Below are 20366 nucleotides of genomic sequence, written 5' to 3'. Positions count from 1 at the left end.
AATTAGTAAGGGCCATGGAGGTAGATTCTGGAGCCTGACGTCCTACTGCTTCCACTTCTAGGTCCCTAGCGCTGACGTTTCCGGTACCTGGGTGCTGGCAGCATGAGCTTGCAGAGGGCAGTAGAGTCATCTGGACACCAAAGGTTTCCCTAAGGCATCAACCGTTTAGGAAATCGGGCTCCCCTTAAATGCCCCTCCTTCTCCCCCACTCTCTCTCACACACACGCAGGACCGTGGAAGTCCTGGCCCCGTGCCATGAGGCTGTGGGTGTACGGCGCAAATCAATCGCAAAGTGAGTTGTAAATCTCATGAAAGGTGCAAGATTTCGGAAAGCCTGTGAAGGTTGTTAATTCTGGGGGGTGTTCTGGTGGCCGAAGCTGTCGGCAAGCTTGGGGAGGGCCCGGCGGTGCCAGACACGCAGGCAACAGGCAGTCTGGTGAGAGGATGACGAGGACAGACGTGCCTATCAAAGGATCACCATCAATTCGGGAAAATTGATGGTGCCCTTGCATGGAGTGGCAAACCCGTCCTCCTGGTTACCGAGCTGGGAAAACCACAGTGGTGCGATTCGTTGAAAAAATTATGGCCCTGCCAAATCAACGTTGGATTCTTTGTTGGTTCTCCAAATTAACGTACAAGGGTATTCGCAACCCCCAATTCCCTGAATGTAGGGCAAATTCAAGAGATTTATGATCACCTTGCGCTGGAGAACAGTCAACAGTAGGCAATGAGCATGGCACTCTCCCCATACGACCACTTGGGTGGCAGGAAGCTCCTCCCTGGACTTCCCACCTCCCTTCATACGCAGTCTCTGCCCAAGATCTAGACCAAAGACAGCCAACGGACAAGCACTTAGAGATTTGCTTAACAGTGTCACCTACATGTCAGCCGCGTCACTTCCACATCCTTTGCAAAAATGAGAACTTTATTTCAGAGTGGAGGTATTTTTAGGGGTGTGTGTGTCCAATTTGTATCTATTTGTCTAGGTGGAGAGAATGCATGGGTAGGTGAATCGCAGTGAATGAACCTTTGGAAGGTTTCCCGTCTCAAAGCAAGGCAAGCAAGGCACTGGCAATTCGCTTTTGGGTGGATGTGGGTGGAGGTGGGTTTAAATTTAGACCCAACAAATACACTCTCCTCAGAAAGTGAAACCCTTCTTTCTTCTGGAGTATCAAAACTGTGAAAGTCATAATCTTTCTCTCTGTGAAGTCCACTGCAAGAAAGCTCAAAAACAGGTTTCCTTTTGATTTTTATTTCTATTTTGATGTTCTGTGTACATGCCTTCTATTTTAGGCCGCCAGACATCATTTTGGAGGGTGCATGCTTCATGAGACTTGGCGCGGACTAAGGAATCATTAAATCAGGAGAAAATGGAGCAAAGATTGGCGAGGCCAAGGCTTCCTAAGGGGCTCGGTGGGGCGGGCAGAGCAGGCAAGGGGCAGGGTCTCCAGTACGGGGTTCTCAAGGCCGTGACTCCCCTAAGGGGGCATCTGCAGGCTCAGCGCAGACTCCCCACCTCGCCAGCAACACTTCCAGCTTGGAGAGAGGATGAGCCGGTGGAGGGGCTCTCAGGGCCCAGGAGGGAGCAGAAGTCATCTGCTGCAGGGGCCATGCTGGTCACCACCCCCACCGCACCCCCGCCTGTCCCCGGGGACCTGGGTGCCAGAGCCCGGAGCCCAGTAATCAAGGGCGAGCATCTGCAGCCCACATCCAGCCCTCACCCGCCTGCCGACCTCGGGCAAGCTCTCAAGAGCCCGAGCAGCCAGCATGGGGTGGGGGTGGGGGCGGGCAAGGATGCTGCTACCCACGGGTCTGAGACTGCAGGAGCCACTGCCAACAGCACTTCGCACAATGCCTGGCACCCACCACGGGCCTGATAGTCTGATGGATGTGGCCCAGATGGATTCCTGGAGAGCTGGGGACCCGGGCAGGGGGCCGAGGGCTCGCCCCGCGCCCGCCCCGCGCCCGCCGCAGCCCCGACCTCCCAGTGGCCTCGGCCGCGCCCCCCCCCCGCCCCGGCGGGTCAGCAGGACGCCCCGCGGCCCCGCTCCGGGGTCCTCCCTCCGGCCGCACCCGGCCCCGTGGCCCGCTGTCCGGGGGCGACGGCGGCACGGCGGGGAGGGAACCCACAGGCAGGGAAGCAGGGCTCCCGCCAGGACCGCCGAGGACGCCCCGGGGAGCAGCCGGAGACCGAGGCCGCGGCCCGGAGCTGGAGGCTGCAGCCCGCGGCCCGAACGCCCGACCCTCCCGCGAGCGCGGAACCCCGCCGCTGAGGGCCCAGGAGGCCCTGCCGGGACCGGAAGCCCACAGCCGCACTTCCGGCGGGGGAGGGGTGCAGGGCGGAGGCGGGCCCGCGTCGCCCAAAGGCGTCACTTCCGGGCGCGGCGCGGTGAGCGCGGGCGGCATGGCGGGTGGGAGCGGGACCCGGAGCGGCCGCGGGAGCGGGGGCAGGAGGGCGGGAGCCCGGGGCGCGGGGACCGGGACCCCGCCGCCGACCCCTGCCGCCGGGAGCGGCTCCCGAGGTGCCCGCCGGAGCCTGGGCGTGCGGACGCTTCCGTTCAGTGCCGGCGGGGCAGACCCGGGGCGCGTCCGACGCGGCCTGATCGACTCCTTTTCTCTTCTTAGCCGTAACAGTGCGGTTGAAGAGACCCGGCCATGGACGGCAGGCCCCTGCTGACATCCAAGCAGAGGACGGAGGTGGTGTGCGGCGTCCCCACGCAGGTGGTGTGCACCGCCTTCAGCAGCCACATCCTGGTGGTGGTGACCCAGTTCGGGAAGATGGGCACCCTGGTCTCCCTGGAACCCAGCGCCGTTGCCAGTGACGTCGGGAAGCCCGTGCTCACCACCAGAGTGCTTCTGGGGCAGGATGAGGTAGAGTGGGTGGACGCCCCCCCCCCCCCCCCCAGGCAGCCACCTCAGCAGCAGTGGGGGCACCTGCCTGCCCTCCGCCGCGTTTCCCAGCCCAGCAGGTTTTGTCCAGCAGGCAGGTGGGCGGATGGATTTCGTAGGGTTTGACCCTCGTGGGGTAGCTTGGAGCCCGAGCTCTGAATAGATGCCCTTGGGACGTGATGGACCCCCGCCCAGCCTCCGCAGATCCTTCTGGGTCGCAGACAGCCAGGAGACACCCAGGATCAGGACGCAGCAGGAAGGCTAGTGTAACAGCGCCTCTTCAGCGTGGTGTTCAGGATCCGAGCTCTGGAGTCCGGTTGAACTCTGAACCGCTGTTGCCTTGAACTTACAGGGAGGGGTAGGTGGTTATTGGGGTGCAGGAAGGCAGTCGGGGAATCCTCCACGAAGGCGCTAAGGAAAACCGGATTTGTCTCCGTTAAAGTGGTTTCTCTCCTTCCCTTCTCCAGCCTCTCACGCACGTCTTTGCGAAAAACCTGGTGACCTTCGTGTCTCAGGAAGCTGGAAACAGAGCGGTCCTGCTGGCCCTGGCCATGAAGGACAGGAACGCAGAGGGGCTGAAGGCTGTGAAGGAGGTGATCCAGGCGTGCCAGGTCTGGTGACCCCAGAGCCAGCAGCCGCAGAGACTGGACGCCCTGTCCTCTTGGAGACCGTCTGCGGCTCAGGCAGGAGGAGGAGCTGTCTGGCTCTAGCCCTAGAAGCCAGCGGAGATACACACATCTCAGGGGCGCTGACGTATCCACGGATGGAGGAGAGCTGCGGAGAGTGTCTGCCGGGGTTGTGGTGGTTCTTACCAGGGTCCAGATACTTGCATGTATTTGAGAATTGGAAGATGAGTCCTCAGGTGTGAATCCCGGCACTCCATGAGCAGTATCCGTCGTTGGAGGAAATGTTTGATGTTAAGAATAAACACCTGTCCCCAAATACTTCACCATCCCTCCTAACAGTGCTGAGAAGCTTCTGTCCCACAGTGTGGGTTCCGTTGGGTGCACCGTAGGTGGGAGAAAGCCTTACATGGTTCACACACTCTGTACACATCTCTCGCTCCTCCTCTGACATCCCTGAGCGTGTTTGGGTTGCCAGACAGCCGTTAACTTCCACTCCGAACACATTTCTTACCATCTTGCTGCTTGACAGTTCCTGTGAGGCATGTCTACCCCAAGGCAGCCTGTGCCTGCTCAGGCCTCTGGCAGACAACCGTTGGGAACCTCCCCCGCCCCCCGGGCACATCTTCATCTCCGTGTAGCCACAGTGGAGCATCACCAGCCACACCAGAAACTGGGAGGTTAAGTGTGCTATCGAGTCCACCCCACAGAAGATCAGAGACAATGTGGGCATGGGGTCTGGGAAGCAGGGACCAGCTGGGGTCCCTGTGCTCTGAGAGTAGCCTTCCCTGGGAATGGGGAATTTTTTTTTTTTTTTTTTTTTTTTTAGAGATTTGTATAAAGGGGTGCCTGGCCGGCTCAGTGGAGCATGCGATTCTTGATTTGAGACTTGTGAGTTCAGGCCCCACAGTGGGCACAGAGAGGACTTAAAAAATAAAATCTTAGAAAAAAAAACCATCTGTGTGAAGAAATACCTTGGGTGGCGTCCATGTCCTCATGAGATCAGGAGGAGTTTTTATTCAGTTTCCCTTAGAACCGACGGCTCCTGAGACAGGTTCTTGACTAGAAACTGCTCTCCAGCTGGCAACAAAAATAATTCAAGCCTCTGGTCCAGTTTGGAGGTGGGTGTGAGCTTGCTGAAGGTAGGACAGAGGGGAACTCTTCAAGGGCTCATTCCTTCAGACACTGCCTGTGCAGGGTCACTGTCAGCCCTGTCCCACCCAAGCCACAGACTGGCTGATGGTGACCAGGTAGTTGTGCTTGGGAATCCTGACAGACTTCCTGAAGGATGTGCCAACACAGGAGAGAGGAATGTACCTTGTGCTGCCACCACTGCTGCTGCAGGGAGCTTGAGTGACCAGGCTGCCCCTGCTGGACCTGCATGCTTTGGAGATGCCAAGGGAAACTGAGGCCCATCCCCCAGAGGCACAGGACTCCTTTGTGGCCAGCTTTGCCACACCATCCCAGCCAGTGGTTCCCATCCACCGCCTGACCCCTCAGGCAGACACATTCTCAGCCTGGCTGGTCCCACCCCACCTGCATTCACCCTGGCGTTCCTTCAGTAAAGTCCTGCACCCTGAGCCCCACTTGGTGGACCTCTCAGGGGACCAGGACCAGCACAAGTTCCAAGGACACCAGAGCCGACCAAGGAAGTGAAGGGAGAACCGCACCCACGAGGACCCCCAGGGATTGGGCTGTCAGGACGGGTGGGGAGTAAGGTCAGGGCTGGAATGGGGAGACCGCTGGGAGGCAGGCCAGCAAGACCTCGGCGGGAGGGGAGGAGCCGCCTGCTGGAGAAGCAGCGCCCCCACCCCAGAGGCAGAGGCGCCGTATCCTCAGATTAATACTTGAGAGAGTACTTACTCAACGCTTGTCATCTAAAGATTAGATGTTTGTGCCGTGGAATTACCACTTCTCCCATTTAACAAGCAGGGGGCCTGAGGCACGGGCAGGGTCCCCGTCTGAGTCCGGGTTCAGATTTGCAGACTTTGCTGTTGTGGGACGAGCACAGCTGCCTATCACGGTGACCAGGCTCTGCGGACAGCCCGGGTCATACACATGCTAGCAGTCCTCACTCAGGCGGGGGAGATCGCTCCGCTGGTCATCCATGTGTGCCAGAGGGGGATACCGAGGCAGTGTCACGGGGCGGGGGCGCTGGGACCTGAGCTGGCCACAGGGCCCCTCACTGCCACCCACTCATGGCCTGACTGCACGAAGGTGCAACACTCCCACCCCTTGCGGCCGCCCTGCAGAAGAGGCAGGAGGGCCGTGAAAGACCCCGGCTCCATGGGGCTCGGAGAACCGGGGCGGCGGCTGCCCGACCCACAGCGGCCTGCCGGGCGGGGGGCTGCAGAAGTGGCGTGGACGGGGAACAGGGTCCCCGCCGCCTTCTCCGCAGCTGCCAGGAGCCGTCTGCTGGCTGGTAGGAATCACGGCCCGACGTCCATGCTCCTGTCACCTACGCCAGGGCCTGGTACTGTCCTGCCTTACACACCCAGGCGGGGGTGGGCGGAGAGGCGCTCCGCGCCCCAGCGGGGATTCAGGAAGAGCCGTCGTGAGGCCCGCAGGCCCCACAGGCGGGTGGGCCCCTCAAGAGGCGGCTACCCCTTTACACGGACCGGCGCTTACCCAACGACCAAACTGTGATCACGCCTTCCAGCGATTCGCAGCCGGTGAAAGCAGGGGACGGGGGCTATCAGCCCGCAGCCTGGACTGCTGGAGGGGCTGCTCCGTCAAGGCCACACCGTCTGACCACGGTGCCACCTGCCCTGCACGGTTCTCCACCCAGCTGCAAGCCGAGGGCCCCCTCCCTCGCACGCCCTCCCTTTCCCTCAGTGGCCGTGGGGACAGGGCTCAGAGCCGAGGGCGAGCCCGAGAAGCCAGGGAGGGCGGCCGCTTGGGCAATCCCCAAGGAGCTCAGTGGGGCTTTGACAGAGCCCCCAGTCCTCCCAAACCGGGTACAATGAACTGGACTAAGCTGCACACAGGACCAGCGGAGCGCAGGCGCCTTAGCACCTTGGAGTGAAACTCAATCAGGACTCGGGACGTGGACGAGGGACTAGGATGCCCAATGGAAGAGCGATGGCGGGAGCCGCTGGCGACTGACCGTCTTCTCAGAGGCTGTGCGTCTCTGGAGGAGGCTGCTCAGGGCCAGGACCCCATCTCTGGGGAAGGCAGGCAGGCCTGGAGGGGGAGGACCCTGCAGCCCACCCCCCACGCCTGGGCCACTCCAGGCAGGGAGGAAGGTGGGGGAGAGATACTGGCAGAAAGGGAGGGGGTCTGAGAAACAGTCATCCAGAAGCAGTGGCCCTCACGCAGGCTGTCACCGGCCCGCACCAGCACTCGGGACGTGCCCACTCTGCACTCACCAAGCTCCATTTCCTACCTTCCTTCAACCCACACACCACCCAGGAGCATGAGGACCCCTGAACCCACTTCACAGACAGGAATACCAAGGCTCAGGGCCCTGCAGGGGGAGCCAGCGGGATTCAGGCCACAGCACCCCCCACCCCGTGCTGGCCAGGGGCCCAAACCCTGCAGCCCCATTAACAGTGGGAGGGGGCCACCGTCAAAGCCTGTGGAGCTACTTGTCCTGAGACCCCTTCTGGCTCCCTGATGCGGGGCAGCCGAGGGATGAAGGCAGCAGAGGGACGTGTGAGCCACTTCTGGAGGGACAGCGCACTCCACGTGTCTCAGACATGGCGTCACCCCATCTACCCCTCACTGCACCTCGGAAGGTGGGCCTCCGATCCCGTCCACACGGACTGGAGAGCTGTGGCCCCCAAAGCCACACCTGGCCAGTGACCCAGACGAGAGCCACAGCGGATGTCAGACTCTGAGGCCCACTCGTACCCGCCGCCGGACAGTGGGTGGGAGGGACAGCTGGTCCCAGAATCTGTGGCAGAGGGTGTGGCCTGGGCGGCACCCAGGCTGGCAGAGCCGGCCTGGCAAGGTGGGCGGGTGGCAGGGAGGCGTTTTCTGGGTACCGGGGAAGGACAGCACTTCCCCAGGAGCAGCAGTACCTTGGACCGACCCAGGCTGCTGTGAGGAAGAGCACTGGAGGTCGGGAGGCCGCCCACCCCCGGGCCTGGAGCCCTGCCACACGGCTGCCCAAGGGGCCCAACCAGACGGCTGAGGGAGCCACCGGGGAGGTGAGCCACGGGCATGCATGTGTGTGTGCATCTGTACACACCCATGGGTGGGCTGTGCTGTCCAGGCCAAGGTCCCATTCACTCCAGTGGGGTGGGGGCTCCTGGAGAAAAAAGCCCCCACCATGAAATTCTGAGAGTCCCAGCCTCTCTGCCCTACCCCCCTCCACCCAAGGGGACAGGGCCCTGCTGGTAACCACAAAGGGTCTCAGGCCAGCCTGGCCAGTCCAGGACCAGGCCGGCACCCCTGCCCCAGCTCTGCAAGGAAGAGTGCCCCCCCGGTACACACCCAGGACTGGTGGCTGGCTCCAGGGCAACAGGCAGGTGCAGGCAGGCCCCAGGTACACACAGCTTCTCTCTGGGGACTGAGGCAGCAGGCCTAGGGGAGGGACAGGGCACAGGGGACAGTGCAGAAAGGGCAGGAGAGCCCCAGGAGCAAGGGAGGAAGGTTCCCGAGATCCCACGTGGGGGTCCCCCAGGGCTGAGTGGCCTCGAGGCCCAGAGAAGCCCACGGATGGTGACCTGGCTGCTAGACTGTGACCTGGCTGGGAGGCCCAGCAGAGCTGTCCTGGGCTACAGTGGCCCATGGCCATCTTTAGGAGAAACAGGTGGCAGGGAGACGGGTGCTGACCAGCTGTATATGGGGCTCCAATGGCGGCGGAAACAGGAAGGTCACAGTGAAGGGCGTGTCAGAGTCCCAACCCAGTGTGTCTGACCCAGGGCCCTACCTCCCTGCCTGCCCTCCACGCAAGGGAACCCAGAAGTAGAGCTGGGCGGGGGACCCACAGTCCCCCATGGGCCCAGAGGGGAGAAGTGGTTCAGGGCACCCAGGCTGGCAGGTCCCTTCCACAGCCCTGTGACGCCACTGCAGCCCCCTACTTCTCCCAGGTCCCATCAGAGTGGCTTAAAGGCCTGAGCACCCAGGAGCCTCGCTGACGGTGGCCCGGGTCCAGTCACCCCCAGGCCCTAGGCCACGGTGGCTATTGATTGAGTCCAGGGCCATTCCAGGGGCCTTAACAAGCTCAGAGGCAAACCCTGTGTGCCAATCCCTGGGCACCAGCGGGGGGACCCCCAGGGAGAGCCAGAGGACCTTGGTGGGGCTGACCCATGAGATCATGGTGTCCTGATGCTCCCTGCAACCCTTTGTCTGACTGCCCAGGGAGCACCAGACAGGGCTGGCAGCAGGGAAGGAGCCACAGGCCTTCAGAGATGTCCTCAGATGGCAGGCCAGTTGAGAAGGGGGACTGGCATGGCAGGACAGGTCTGGAAGGAGGTCCAGGGCCAGCAGTGAGGCCAGGAGCCACAGGCATTGGGTCATGGTGGTGAAAGGCAGGCATGGGAATGAGGACAAGGGTCTGACAATGGCCAGCAGTGTCTCGGCCACCCACCGTCCAGCCAGGACCTGCCCGGGTCTGGTCACCTGGTCACTATAAACAGGGGTCAGAGGCCCCAGCTGCCCAGATCTGGGCAGGCAGGTCTGTCCTGTGACAGGCTTGGTCAGCATCCAGCCCCAGGCAGGGAAATCAGGCCGGGCCAGCCCGGTCACCTCTCCTGAGTGTGCATGGGCCATGACACCGCTGCCGGGGTGGGGCCGATGGCCCCACAGGCAGCTCTCTCGGCCCTCCTTGTCCCCGCATGCTGTTTGTGGTGCTCGGCCCAGCTCCTGACCCCTCCCTGTCTCCCCATGCCTCCCCAATCTGGGCTCCTGCTGCTCTCTGCCAGGTACCCTGGTGGCCTGCGGTCTTGCTCCAGGGTCAGGGCTCTGGGAGGACCATGTGGCTGGGAGCCTTTCCCTGAGCTCAGGGCAAGGCAAGGGGGGTGTCCCGGGCCCCCAGTGATGGCAGGGACCTGCCTGCTGTACCCCATAGAATGGCAGGAGAACTCCAGACTCATCTGTGCAGACGAGAAAGCAGAGGCCACGGGCAGAGCAAGGCATTGAGGACTGAGATTGTCCCTGGTGCGACAGACCAGGACCCAGAGAAGGAGGTGGGGCGAGGGCAGGAGGCTCCCATTTTGTAGAGAACCAGGCCTCTAACATGCACACATGGCCTGGTGCTGACTGGAAGGTTCCCGAGCAAAGCTGTGTCCTGTGCAAAAGATCCTGGAGTGGGGAGGCTTCAAGGATTCCTGGAGGCCTTCCTGGAAGTAACAGCTGAACAAGACTCCAGGGTAGGGCAGCTGCGGGAACAACCCGGTGGGGACCCTGGACCTGGCCCCCCGCATCACAGCAGGGGTGGCCCTGGGTGGAAGGAGCTCCCCTTGCCACTGGCAGAGCTGCAGGGCGAGGAGGCTACCGGGCCTGCCCCTGGTGTACAACCTGCCTTGTCAGAGGACACGGCCCTTCCCCACAGTGTTTCCACCTTTGAGGAAAGGGTAGAGCTTGGGAAATCCCTCCGTCTAGGTCTAGGCCCCAGGCCTCGTGCCTCCCCAAAGCCAGGGCCCCTCAGCACACTCCCAAAGGCCTGTCCCCGCTGACTCCAGCTAGGGAAGTCCCTCCAACATCTAACCATAGTGCTTCCTGCTGCATGTTCAGACATCCTGGCATCAGCCTGGGAAGGACCTGGGCCTGCTTTCTCCACCTGTGGAGGTGGTGGGCTCCCTGGGCCCTGCCAGCCCTGTCCATGTCCCCATAGCTGAGTCTTTGCCCTCCGGGTCCCCAAGCCGTTGTCACCATGGGCAGTAATGGGTTCTACCTCCGCAATCGCCCATAACAATGACAACAATGTGCACCGCCAGCAACACTGCTCTGCACACGCTGGTCGGCGGGCCTGCAGGTCACTGGTACCAAGGGCAGGTGGCAGGCTCAGGGCACACACGGGCAAAACTGCCTTTGGCTGCACAAGTTAGAGCCCAGCCCTGCCACCCCTGCCAGAGCGAGTGGGAGCCACGGCCAGAGGGCAGGCCATACAGAGGCTGCCCACGCCCCGTGCATGGGGGACAGGCTGGGCCCGGCACAAGGGGGGATTTAAAGGAGACATCTAAGCCGGCAGGACAAGGAAACAGCTGGGAGAAAAGGCATGGGAGGTCCCAGCAGCGCTCAGAGGAGGCCTGCTGGGGGCTCTAGGGGGCAGGGGGTGGACGGTGTGGGTGGAGGGGTAGGAGTGGGGCCGCGTGTCCAGGGCTGGGCCTGCAGCCTCCCACACTCCTGGGGACATTCCCCCTCTCTGAGCACAAGGGGATCCCCCGTCACTCCAACCATTGGCCCAGGGCTACAGGAAGTATTAGGTGCCACAAAGGACACAGACGTGTGGTCCCATCAAGGGCACAGAGCAGACGCTCCGTCCTGGGGCCCACGGTGGCAGCATGTATGCATTTGTGCCCAGAGCGTGGCCCCACCCCGACACCCCCTCCAGAGACGGAGCCGGGACAGCCTCTTCCCTGAGGGGCCTGTGGCATCAGGCTGAACCAGGGGCAAGATGAGTCAGGCCCCCTCGCGGAGCCTGGTGACCTGCCTGTCCTCTGTCCCCGACCCCGTAATCCCAGCAAGGTTTCCAATGCACCTCTTGGGGACTGGTTGAGAATTTCACAATATAAATTCACCCAATTCTAAGCAAACATCAGCCCAGCCCACCGAGACCCCTCCTGCCCGCCTGGGGCCTGGGTAGAAGCCACCTGGCCGTCTGGCGCAGGCAGGTGAGGGCACCTGGCGGCCAGCAGGTACCTGGGAGCCAGCTGCTGCTGAGCAAAGATAGAATGTCAGCCTCCGGGAGGGGACAAGCCTCTGCTCCTCCCCTTCCTCCAGGCCCCTCCCTGCAGGTGGCAGCACAGGTGGGCCACCGGGGCTGAGGTGGTGGCCGCCCCTCCCCAAGCCTGGTACAGCCTCCAGATAGTGGCCCTGCCCCACCCCCCGTGGGGCTGCCACTGGGGCCACGTGGCCACGCAAATGACCTGCCAGGCTTCCCTGGAGGCCCGGCCTCCCAGGGCTGGGCCGTCGCTTCCTGCCTGAGAGGTAGGCACTGGGTCCCGACTGTGGGCTGGAGGGAAGGGGAGAGGCTGGGTAGGCCTCCAGTGTGGGACGGGGGAGGTGCCTAGTGCCCCAGCTGGCTGGCAAGCAGCTGAAAAGAACCAACATCTGGGGTAGTGAGCGGCTTGGGGAGGTGGAGGGCCCTGCAGCAGAACTGGGCACCCACACAGTTGCGCAGGTCCCAGGGGGTGGGAAGGGGGGCTGGGCTGCACCCCCCCATCAGCCTCTGTAGGCAGTGCCAGTTGGGCCCTCACTCCAACTCCACCCGGAGCAGGCAGGCACCAGGGGATCCCCCACTTTCCCAGGCATCTCTGGCCCCTCAAATGTGGGTTCTCCACAAGCCGAGCAGCAGAGGCGGGGACCACCCTACGTCAGAGTCTGGTAGCTGATTCTGCGCCCAAGTGGCCGAGCCCTGGGGAAGGAGGGCGCCCCAGGCCCTGTCCTTGGAGCTGAGTTCCTGTGCTCGGAGCTGCCCAAGGCCACCCGGAGTCAGGGGAGTGGGCAAGACGGTCAGACTCGAAGTCCGCACAAGGGACCGTGAGGTATGCCCAGGGCAGCCCTGGCCTGCTGGTGGCCTGGGGGAGGAGCCCCTCCCTCCCCGCCCCCACTCCCTCCTCCCCTGCTGGCCCTGGGGCTGCTTCCAGCTGCCAGGGTGCACCTTTGCCCTCACTCCTCCCCATGTCCTCCCTCACCTCTGCAGATGACTAATGTCTCAGGGCTCCTGGGAACAGCCGGCGGCCCCCTGGTGTCAGCAACCTGGCCACAGCCCAGGCCCCTGCCGGCCATGCCCACCGTGCCTGCCATGCCCTTCGTGCCCACTGGGCCGCAGATGGACCGCATGGGGAACAGCTCCCAGGGCGCCTCCCGGCTCTTCCTCACCACCGCGTTGGCCCGCGGCATCTCAGGGGTCTTCGTGTGGACTGCCCTGTTGCTCACCTGCCACCAGGTAAGCCCTCCCTTCCGCACTTCTCTTTGGGCCCTGCTCTCTGTGGGACATGGCCCTGGCTGGCCCTGCTGGGATCTGGGACCGCAGGCCATGGCTGTGGGGCAGCCATCAGAGGCCTAGATGGATGATGCCAGGGCACAGGGGCAAGAGAGGAGGCTTTCTCCAGAACACGGCCTGTGGGAGCCAGGCCTGAGGATGGCAGTTCCCTGCCAGGGACAGAGCTTGGCTGGGAGCCCCAGAGGGGCTGGCCCCCCAGATCTAGGGAAGGAGAGGAGAGAAGCGACATGCTCAGCCCTGAGCCCCACAAGCCCCCGGCCCCACGGGGTGACAATTAGACAGATGGACCCACCCCTCAGAGGGGGAATGGCCAGGCCCAGGGAAGGAAGAGCCAGGGTATGGGCAGCAGAACTGACACCCAGAGGGGCCCAGGACGACATGCTGGCCATGGGAGGTGAGTGTGAGGCGCAGGCCAGGCACAGTCGTCTGGGCACAGGGTGCTCAGGACACAGAACAGGGACCTTGAATGTCGGTGCAGCACACCCCAGAGGTTGTAGGGAGCGAGGGATGGCTGGGGGGGGGGGGAGCTGAGAGCAGAGCTGGCCTTTGGGATGGTTCAACTGGCACTGAGGGGAGGGCGGCGTGAGCAGGCAGGGGGCTGGCAGGCAGGGAGGGCTGTGTGGCCTCACACAACCACAATGTAAGGTAGACACAAGTGTGTGAGGGGGGCCACGGCTGAGAGCAGCAAGGGCCATCCGGGAGGGCTGTCTGGAGGAGGCAGTGTTTGCACAGAGTCTTACCAAGCTGCTCTTGGGCCTCTGGACAGGTCCACTGAACAGGTGTGTGGTGCATGTGCATTCCTGTGGCAGCCACACCTACTCCCTGGTGACGGGACAGGCGTTAGGTCTGGGGTAGGCTGCGATTTATGGGGCAAGGACCCACAGGGGCAGGCCCCCAAAGTCCTGAGTCGGGATCTCAGACTCCCCTCTGTGTGACCCCAATTTCTGCAGTTGCAGCAACTGTGTGTGTATGTGTCTGTCTGTGATTCCTGGGGTCCATCCCCCAGATGGGGCCGCAGCTCCTACCCCCGCCCCCACTGCCAGGCCCTCTGGGACATAAGGGCAACTAGACTCTGCCCTCTCCGAACCCAGAAGGACAGAGAAGGACTCAACCTGTCACTTTAGAGACAGGAAGGCAAGGCCGGAGAGGACGGCGAGGGCCTGCCAAGGCCACCCAGCCAGGCAGTGCCAGCCCCAGGAGAGAATCCATGTCTCCTAGTGGCAGGTCATGCCAGGCCCCTCCCACTGCACCATCGGGGAGTGAGGGACAGATAAGGAGCCTGTTCTGGGTGCCAACCTGCCCCCGCCACTCCCTGCACTGTGCCCTACAAGCTGGGCGCATGCGGGGCTCCACGCACAGCCTGCCCTCCCACGGCCCTCTCTCCACCTGCGCTTAAAGGCACCTCCTCCAGGAAGCCCTCCAGAGGTGCTGTGAGACCACAGCCGGGTGCCCGGCTCCCCAGTGACTCTTCCTCTTCTAGACCCTCTCCCTGCTTCTCCATGTCCTCGCAGAAGACATGAAAATCAAGAAAGTGTTCTAGACAAACTGTAATCAGCTGTGTTTTCCTACCGTCCAGGGATAAGACAGTGATGTCTTTCTTTTCCTCTTTACCGTGTTTCCAACATGCGTGGGGTCATCTCATGTTTACATGTCACATTACTTCAGAGCGGGTCCCCAAGTGCACATTTTGGGACACTCCCGTGTGGGGTGGCTCTGCCGTGACCAGCCCGGCCCCACTGCCACGCACGGGTCGCTGTGATGGGCATCCTCATACCCAAACCCTTTCTTTCTGAATGTACCTGCTCCATGGGGAAAATCCCAGGAGGGGTCAAGGGTATCAGCTGTTTGGATGTCCCCCGTCCAACATTGAGATGCCAAACTGCCTTCCAGAGTGGCCGTGCCCCCTCGGGGGTCATGGATGCCCCTCACCCCCACCCCCACCCCCAGGAAGATTCTCTCGGAATGAATGAACACATACATGAGTGAGCGAGCATTCCCGCTGCAGAGTATTTGCTAAGAACGGGCCTGCCGCACCCTGGGAAGTTCACACTGCCTCCCACACTGCCCGCTGGCCTGCACGACGGGGGCTGTATGCGGCCTGCCGCCCCCCAAGCCTGCCCTTGCTCTGCCCGCCCAGATTTACCTGCACCTGCGGTCCTACACAGTCCCCAACGAGCAGCGCTACATCATCCGCCTACTCTTCATCGTGCCCATCTACGCCTTTGACTCCTGGCTCAGCCTCCTCCTCCTGGGGGGCCACCAGCACTACATCTACTTCGACTCGGTGCGTGACTGCTATGAAGGTGAGCACCCCCAGCAAGATCCAGGGAGGCTACTTGTCAGCTCAGGAACCCCACCCTCCAGGGCCGAGTCCAGCTTGGTCGGAATGGGGGTGGGGACATCGTGGCCACAGTGACCGCCAACGGCCAGGGGTCACCAGGGATGGTGGGTGGTCGCGAAGCTGAGGGGAGGGTCCTGCTGTGTGAGGGTCCTTGGTGTGGGCGTCCTCCGGGAGCCGAGGCTCACTGCTGCGCATCCCGGCCCTCTGCTCTGCAGCCTTTGTCATCTACAGCTTCCTGAGCCTCTGCTTCCAGTACCTGGGGGGTGAGAGCGCCATCATGGCTGAGATTCGGGGAAAGCCCATCCGGTAAGCATCTCGCCCCAGAGCCCACGGGGCCCCTCCACACCCCAGGCGTCAGGGCCGGTCTGGAGACATGTCCTCCCGGGCCCTGCTTAAGGGACTTCCACACCCCAGGTCCAGCTGCTTCTATGGCACCTGCTGCCTCCAGGGCATGTCCTACTCCATCGGCTTCCTGCGCTTCTGCAAGCAGGTCAGTAAGGGTCTTGCCTGCCCCTGCCCTGCCCCTCGCAGCCACCCCCTGACCACCCCTGGCTTCCCCCTCACCCCAGGCCACACTGCAGTTCTGCATCGTGAAGCCCATCATGGCCTTGATCACCATCGTCCTGCAGGCATTTGGCAAATACCACGATGGAGACTTCAAGTAAGGCCAGGGTGCTGTGCTAGCTGGGGGGTGGGCACTGGGCCTGGCAGAGAGGAGAGGCAGCGGGCTGAGTCCTCAGAGGTGCCAAACAGGCCTCCCCTCCTCTTGGGAGGCTGCCAGGGCGAGGCTACAGCAAACAGACCCAGAAGAGCTGGCCCGTGTCTGTGGGTTGTGGGGCTGCACACTCTAGGTCCAGGGGCTCCCTCCCCCAGCCCCCACCCCGCAGCCAGCCCACCCTGGGGGAGAGTGAGGGGGACGAGGGCACTCAGGCCCAGGGAGCCATTGGGCACAGGGAGGTGGGCAGCGCCTCCCTGGCACTCTGGGAGGGAGCCCTGCACCGGGTCCGCAGGAATACATGGCGTGTGCGGGCACACACATGCTCACAGGTGTGCATTCTCGGTCACACAAGCACACGCCCACAAGTAGGCACATGCAGGCTTTCATGCACGTGTACACACAGACACCCGCTCGCAAGCTCATGCAAGCACAACGCTCCCGTGTACGTGTGAACATGCCCACAGGTCTCACGCACATCACCCACACGCTCACACATGGGCGCACACCACCCCTGTGTCTACATGCAGAGGTCATCCCTTCAGGCTGTGCCTGGGTGGACAGGGAAGGGGGAGGGGGGGTTTCATCAGGAGAAGGGCTACATCCTTACAGCCGAGTTGGGACTCCCCACAAGGGCTCCCTGCGGGAAGGGTTCAGGTGCACGTCCCTGTTGGTACCCAGGCTGGGGCAGTGGGGAGGGCGAGGGGCACGCCCTGAACCCCCGGCACCTGCTCTGGCCCCAGCATCCACAGCGGCTACCTCTACGTCACCCTCATCTACAACGTCTCCGTCAGCCTGGCTCTCTACGCCCTGTTCCTCTTCTACTTCGCCACCAGGGAGCTCCTGCAGCCCTTTGAACCCGTCCTCAAATTCCTCACCATCAAGGCCGTCATCTTCCTCTCCTTCTGGCAGGGTGGGTGGGTTGTTGGGGCAGAGACTAGAGCCCATCCCATGTCCATCCCCAGGCCCTGTGTGACCTCAGGCCTGGCCTCAGTTTCCCTGGTGGAGCACAGGTCGGAACCCCCACCCCCTTGGCCAGACACCACAAAGCCCCTGGAGCGGGGGAAATGGCGAGTCCCCTTCCAGCAGGTCTGGGTGGTCGTGGGTGGAGTACACAGGCAGAGGCCCCCAGGGCCAGGCTGGGAGCGCTTCCAGACCCCACCCTGCAGGGGAGCGGTGGGCCTAAGCTCTGGGATCAGGGAGGTCAGGGCAGACACATGGGGAGCTCCCAGGTGCCCCACAGTGCGGGGACCCTGGCTTTGGAGGCACCCACTCTGCTGAACCTCATCCTCCCTGGCGGACCCCCACCAGCTCACAAGACCTGTGCAGGGCAGGTGCCTGAGCGGCTGTCACCATCCCCAGGGATGCTGCTGGCCATCCTGGAAAAGTGTGGGGTCATCCCTGAGGTCCAGGTCATCGATGGGAGCAAGGTGGGGGCTGGCACGGTGGCTGCTGGCTACCAAAATTTCATCATCTGCATTGAGATGCTGTTTGCCTCCATTGCCCTGCGCTATGCCTTCACCTGCCAGGTGTATGCAGAGAAGAAAGAGAACTCACCAGGTGTGCCTTCTGGGCCCTGTGGGGGGTGGGGGCACGTGGAGTGTGCGGCGATATCACAGCCAGGGGCCTGGGAGAGTGAGGCCAGCCCTGTCTTCCTTGGGGCACCCTCAGCACCACAGCTCTGTCTGCCATCCCATACATGGGCCCAGGGGATGTCAACCTCATGGACACCGGAGGACCCAACCCTGGACAGGGCCCACACTTGCATCTGGCCCAGATGCTCATCTGGCTCTGAGCTCTGAGTGAGAGGGGCCAGACTGGATGTCTGGGCCCCACAGCCCCTGCTGGGATGGGGGGTGCTTCCCGAGCCTGGGGTACCCTGCCCACCACACCCAGGGGCCCCGGGCATCCCTAGTGAATGACCAATTCGGGTGGTGATGGCCTGCACCTGCTCTGGCAGCCTGGGTTACGCCAAGCATGAAGGGCTCACTCCGAGCTGGAGAAAAGACCAGAGCTGGCCAAGGCGGTCTCTCCCTGTAGGCCCCAGGAGTCTGGGCTGGGATAGCCCCAGCGGGAGGAGCAGGCTGGGATTCTGAAGCCCTGAGGGCTGGAAGTCACCCCCTGCTGGCTGAGCCCAGGGCCTGGGCAGCCTGGAGGCGGGTGGGAGCAGGGCCGTATCCCCGGGGCTGGGGTCCGAGGGGGAATGGACAGGTCCAGGACACACCGACCCCACACTCGTGTTGTCTGCCCCCAGCCCCCGAGGCACCCATGCACAGCATCTCCAGTGGCCTCAAGGAGACCATGAGCCCACAGGACATCGTGCAGGACGCCGTGCACAACTTCTCCCCTGCCTACCAGCACTACACCCAGCAGGCCACACATGAGACCCCAAGCCCCGGCACCCACTCCAGCGTGGCAGGAGGCTCTGGTGCCATCAGAAAGAGTCGGAACGTGGAAAAGCGGATGCTCATCCCCTCGGAGGAACTGTAGAAGGGCCACGGATCACCAGCCACCTGGCTGTGACCACCTGCCCAGGCCTCTGGGAAAGCACAGGGCTCCTCACCCACCAGCCCTCTTGCCAAAGCCCCTCCTGGGAGCCCTCCTGCCAGGCCTGTGGAGCCACCTCCCAGTCTGCCTCCCACCGGCAGGCCCTTGGCCCCAGGAAGGGACACCTGAGCTTATCTGATGAGCCTGGGACCCTCGGGGCTCCCCCGGCCATCAGCTCAGGGGGCTGCTGTGAGATGGGCACCAGCAGGCTCACACTGCGTGGATGGAATCCAGACCGGGCCCCTGCAGGGCAGGACGGTGTTGGGAGAGTGTGGCACGGCAGGCGCCATAGGCAGCGGGGCCAGTGAGCTCAGCTGGGCCCTGCCGGGCCGCCGCATACCCCCTCTGGCGGTGGAGATTCTCAGAAAGCCCCCACCTTGAGGTGCCACCTGCACAGAACCTTTGCCCCGGGCAGCCCACGGAGCTTGTGGGGCTTCTAGGTGAATCACACTTATTTATACATAAACACCTGGGTTTTCTAGTGACTCCAGTGGTCTCTGTTCCTGCAGGGTCAGTGCCGGGAGGAAGGGACTGCAGCGGAGCTGTCAGATGAGCCCCACTGTGCTAAGTCTGGTGTTGGGGGAAGGGTCTGGGTCGTTGCTTGAAGCAGAGGGAGCACAGAGCTCACAGGTAGACCTGCCCTGTGCTCCCAGGAGACCCAGAGCACTCCCCTTCCTTTTGGAGCTCAGCCGCCCCCATAAAATGAGTCCCTGGCCAGGTTCGACCACAGTGGGTCCATGGAGGACCCGGACACAAGCCCAGAGAGTGCACAGCGTGCAGACGGGGCTCGCAGCTGGAGCCTGCCTTCCCCGTCCTCTCACCTATGTGCCAGGCTATGCTATGCCAGACACTCACCTTGCCCTCCAGAAGCTTCAGGGGGGCCTTGTGGCATGGGACACAGGAGAGATGCCAGCAGCAGCCAGCCGAATGGGGACACCTCCTGAGGGCAGGGGCCTGTGTGCCCGAGAGCCCATGGGGATGGGGAGCAGCAGGCAGGAAAGCCTGGTGGGCACTCTCCAGCGGTGACCTCCACCCCTCCTGGCCACCTGTACCCCATCACCGCGGAAAGGACCCAAAGGTTCAGAGAGACTGAGCAGGGCAGGGACTGACCCACGGTGTCCTGGCCAGAGTAGGGTGGCCCTGAGACCTTGCGACCTGGGATTCAAGGCATCAGCCTCTCCAAGAGCCCACATGGGCTGCCCTGCGAGATAAGCCACCCTGCCACCCAGCTGGAGAGGCCCCCACCCGCCTTATCATGCCCTCCACAGCTGGCGGGCCATGGTCGGCCCCGCGCAGGCCCTGCGGTCTGTCAGCAGGTTTGCGAGTGGGCACAGTGCCTCTGAGATCTGTCGACCTCCGCAGAAGGTTGTATGGAAATCGCAGGAGGACCCGGTGCCAGCCCCACTGTGGGTGATGGGGCCGTGCTGCTCTGCAGGCCCCTGCCCGGAGATGTCCACCCCCTTAGGCCCCAGCTGCCCAAAGCCGTGTGCACAGGGTCAGTGGATGGGGATCTCCTTCCAAAGGCCACACCCAGTGTGGGCTGCTGGCAGCAAGGGCGCCTTCAGGCCAGGTCTGTGCACTGGGGATGGCCTTGTCAGCCTGGCACTTTGGGGTCAGGGTCAGGGGGTCCACTGTGTGCTAAGGGTGGGCCCAGGACCCTGGCGTACACTCCATCCTCACCACAGCTATGGGAAAGTTGGCTGAGGCCCAGAGAGGTTAAGCCACTTTCGAGAATTGGATCAGCCCCACAAAAGCCAGCACTCGCCCTCATGCGGGCCCCCACAGACATCTCCGCCTAGGACTAGGCGCTGCTTCTCCCTCTGACACGACAGAGTAAAGCCGTGCCCCTGCCACCCGCAGGTAGGACAGAGCCTCATGTGGTCCAAGTCACTGCCCCCACCTCACTGGCCACCCCCCTCCTGGGGGGAGCATGGGCACTCTTGAGAAGGAAGGGGAGGAGGCACCTCTGGCCATTGATGGTGACAAGGTGGGCTCTCAGTTCTGGGGGCCAGGAGTGGCAGGGTAGGCAGGTCCCCATGCTCTCATCTGGGAAATGGCCCCAGCGATCCGCACCCAAGGAGGCAGCCCCGAGAGGGGTGGACGGCCGGGGCAGGGCAGAAGGGCCCTGACAGGCTG

The 20366-nt window shown here is 63.0% G+C and overlaps 2 protein-coding genes across 6 annotated transcripts; both read left to right on the top strand.

Annotated features, from left to right (window-relative positions):
- Positions 1-2272: 2272 nt before the first annotated feature.
- PSMG3 (proteasome assembly chaperone 3) lies at positions 2273-3833 on the top strand. Of its 3 annotated transcripts, none has more exons than XM_072836715.1 (3): positions 2273-2389; positions 2626-2871; positions 3357-3833. In XM_072836715.1, the coding sequence occupies exons 2-3, from the start codon at positions 2656-2658 to the stop codon at positions 3507-3509; spliced, it is 369 nt and encodes a 122-aa protein (XP_072692816.1). In that variant the 5' UTR covers positions 2273-2389; positions 2626-2655; the 3' UTR covers positions 3510-3833. The 3 variants fall into 3 exon arrangements, with proteins under 3 accessions (XP_072692816.1, XP_072692817.1, XP_072692818.1); XM_072836716.1 differs by having other exon boundaries at positions 2372-2411; XM_072836717.1 differs by lacking the exon at positions 2273-2389 and adding an exon at positions 2498-2522.
- Positions 3834-7523: 3690 nt separating this feature from the next.
- Positions 7524-18715, top strand: TMEM184A (transmembrane protein 184A). 3 transcript variants are annotated; one of them, XM_072836710.1, is made up of 10 exons: positions 7524-7663; positions 11930-12166; positions 12325-12570; positions 14765-14930; positions 15184-15274; positions 15383-15458; positions 15538-15629; positions 16427-16596; positions 17046-17243; positions 17938-18715. In XM_072836710.1, the coding sequence occupies exons 3-10, from the start codon at positions 12325-12327 to the stop codon at positions 18171-18173; spliced, it is 1275 nt and encodes a 424-aa protein (XP_072692811.1). In that variant the 5' UTR covers positions 7524-7663; positions 11930-12166; the 3' UTR covers positions 18174-18715. The 3 variants fall into 3 exon arrangements, with proteins under 3 accessions (XP_072692811.1, XP_072692813.1, XP_072692812.1); XM_072836712.1 differs by having other exon boundaries at positions 17355-18080; XM_072836711.1 differs by lacking the exon at positions 11930-12166 and having other exon boundaries at positions 7530-7663.
- Positions 18716-20366: the final 1651 nt, after the last annotated feature.

The sequence above is a fragment of the Canis lupus genome, chromosome 8 (assembly GCF_048164855.1).
Source record: "Canis lupus baileyi chromosome 8, mCanLup2.hap1, whole genome shotgun sequence".
Taxonomy (NCBI): Eukaryota; Metazoa; Chordata; class Mammalia; order Carnivora; family Canidae; genus Canis; species Canis lupus.
This window is presented reverse-complemented; position numbering and strand designations above follow the sequence as displayed.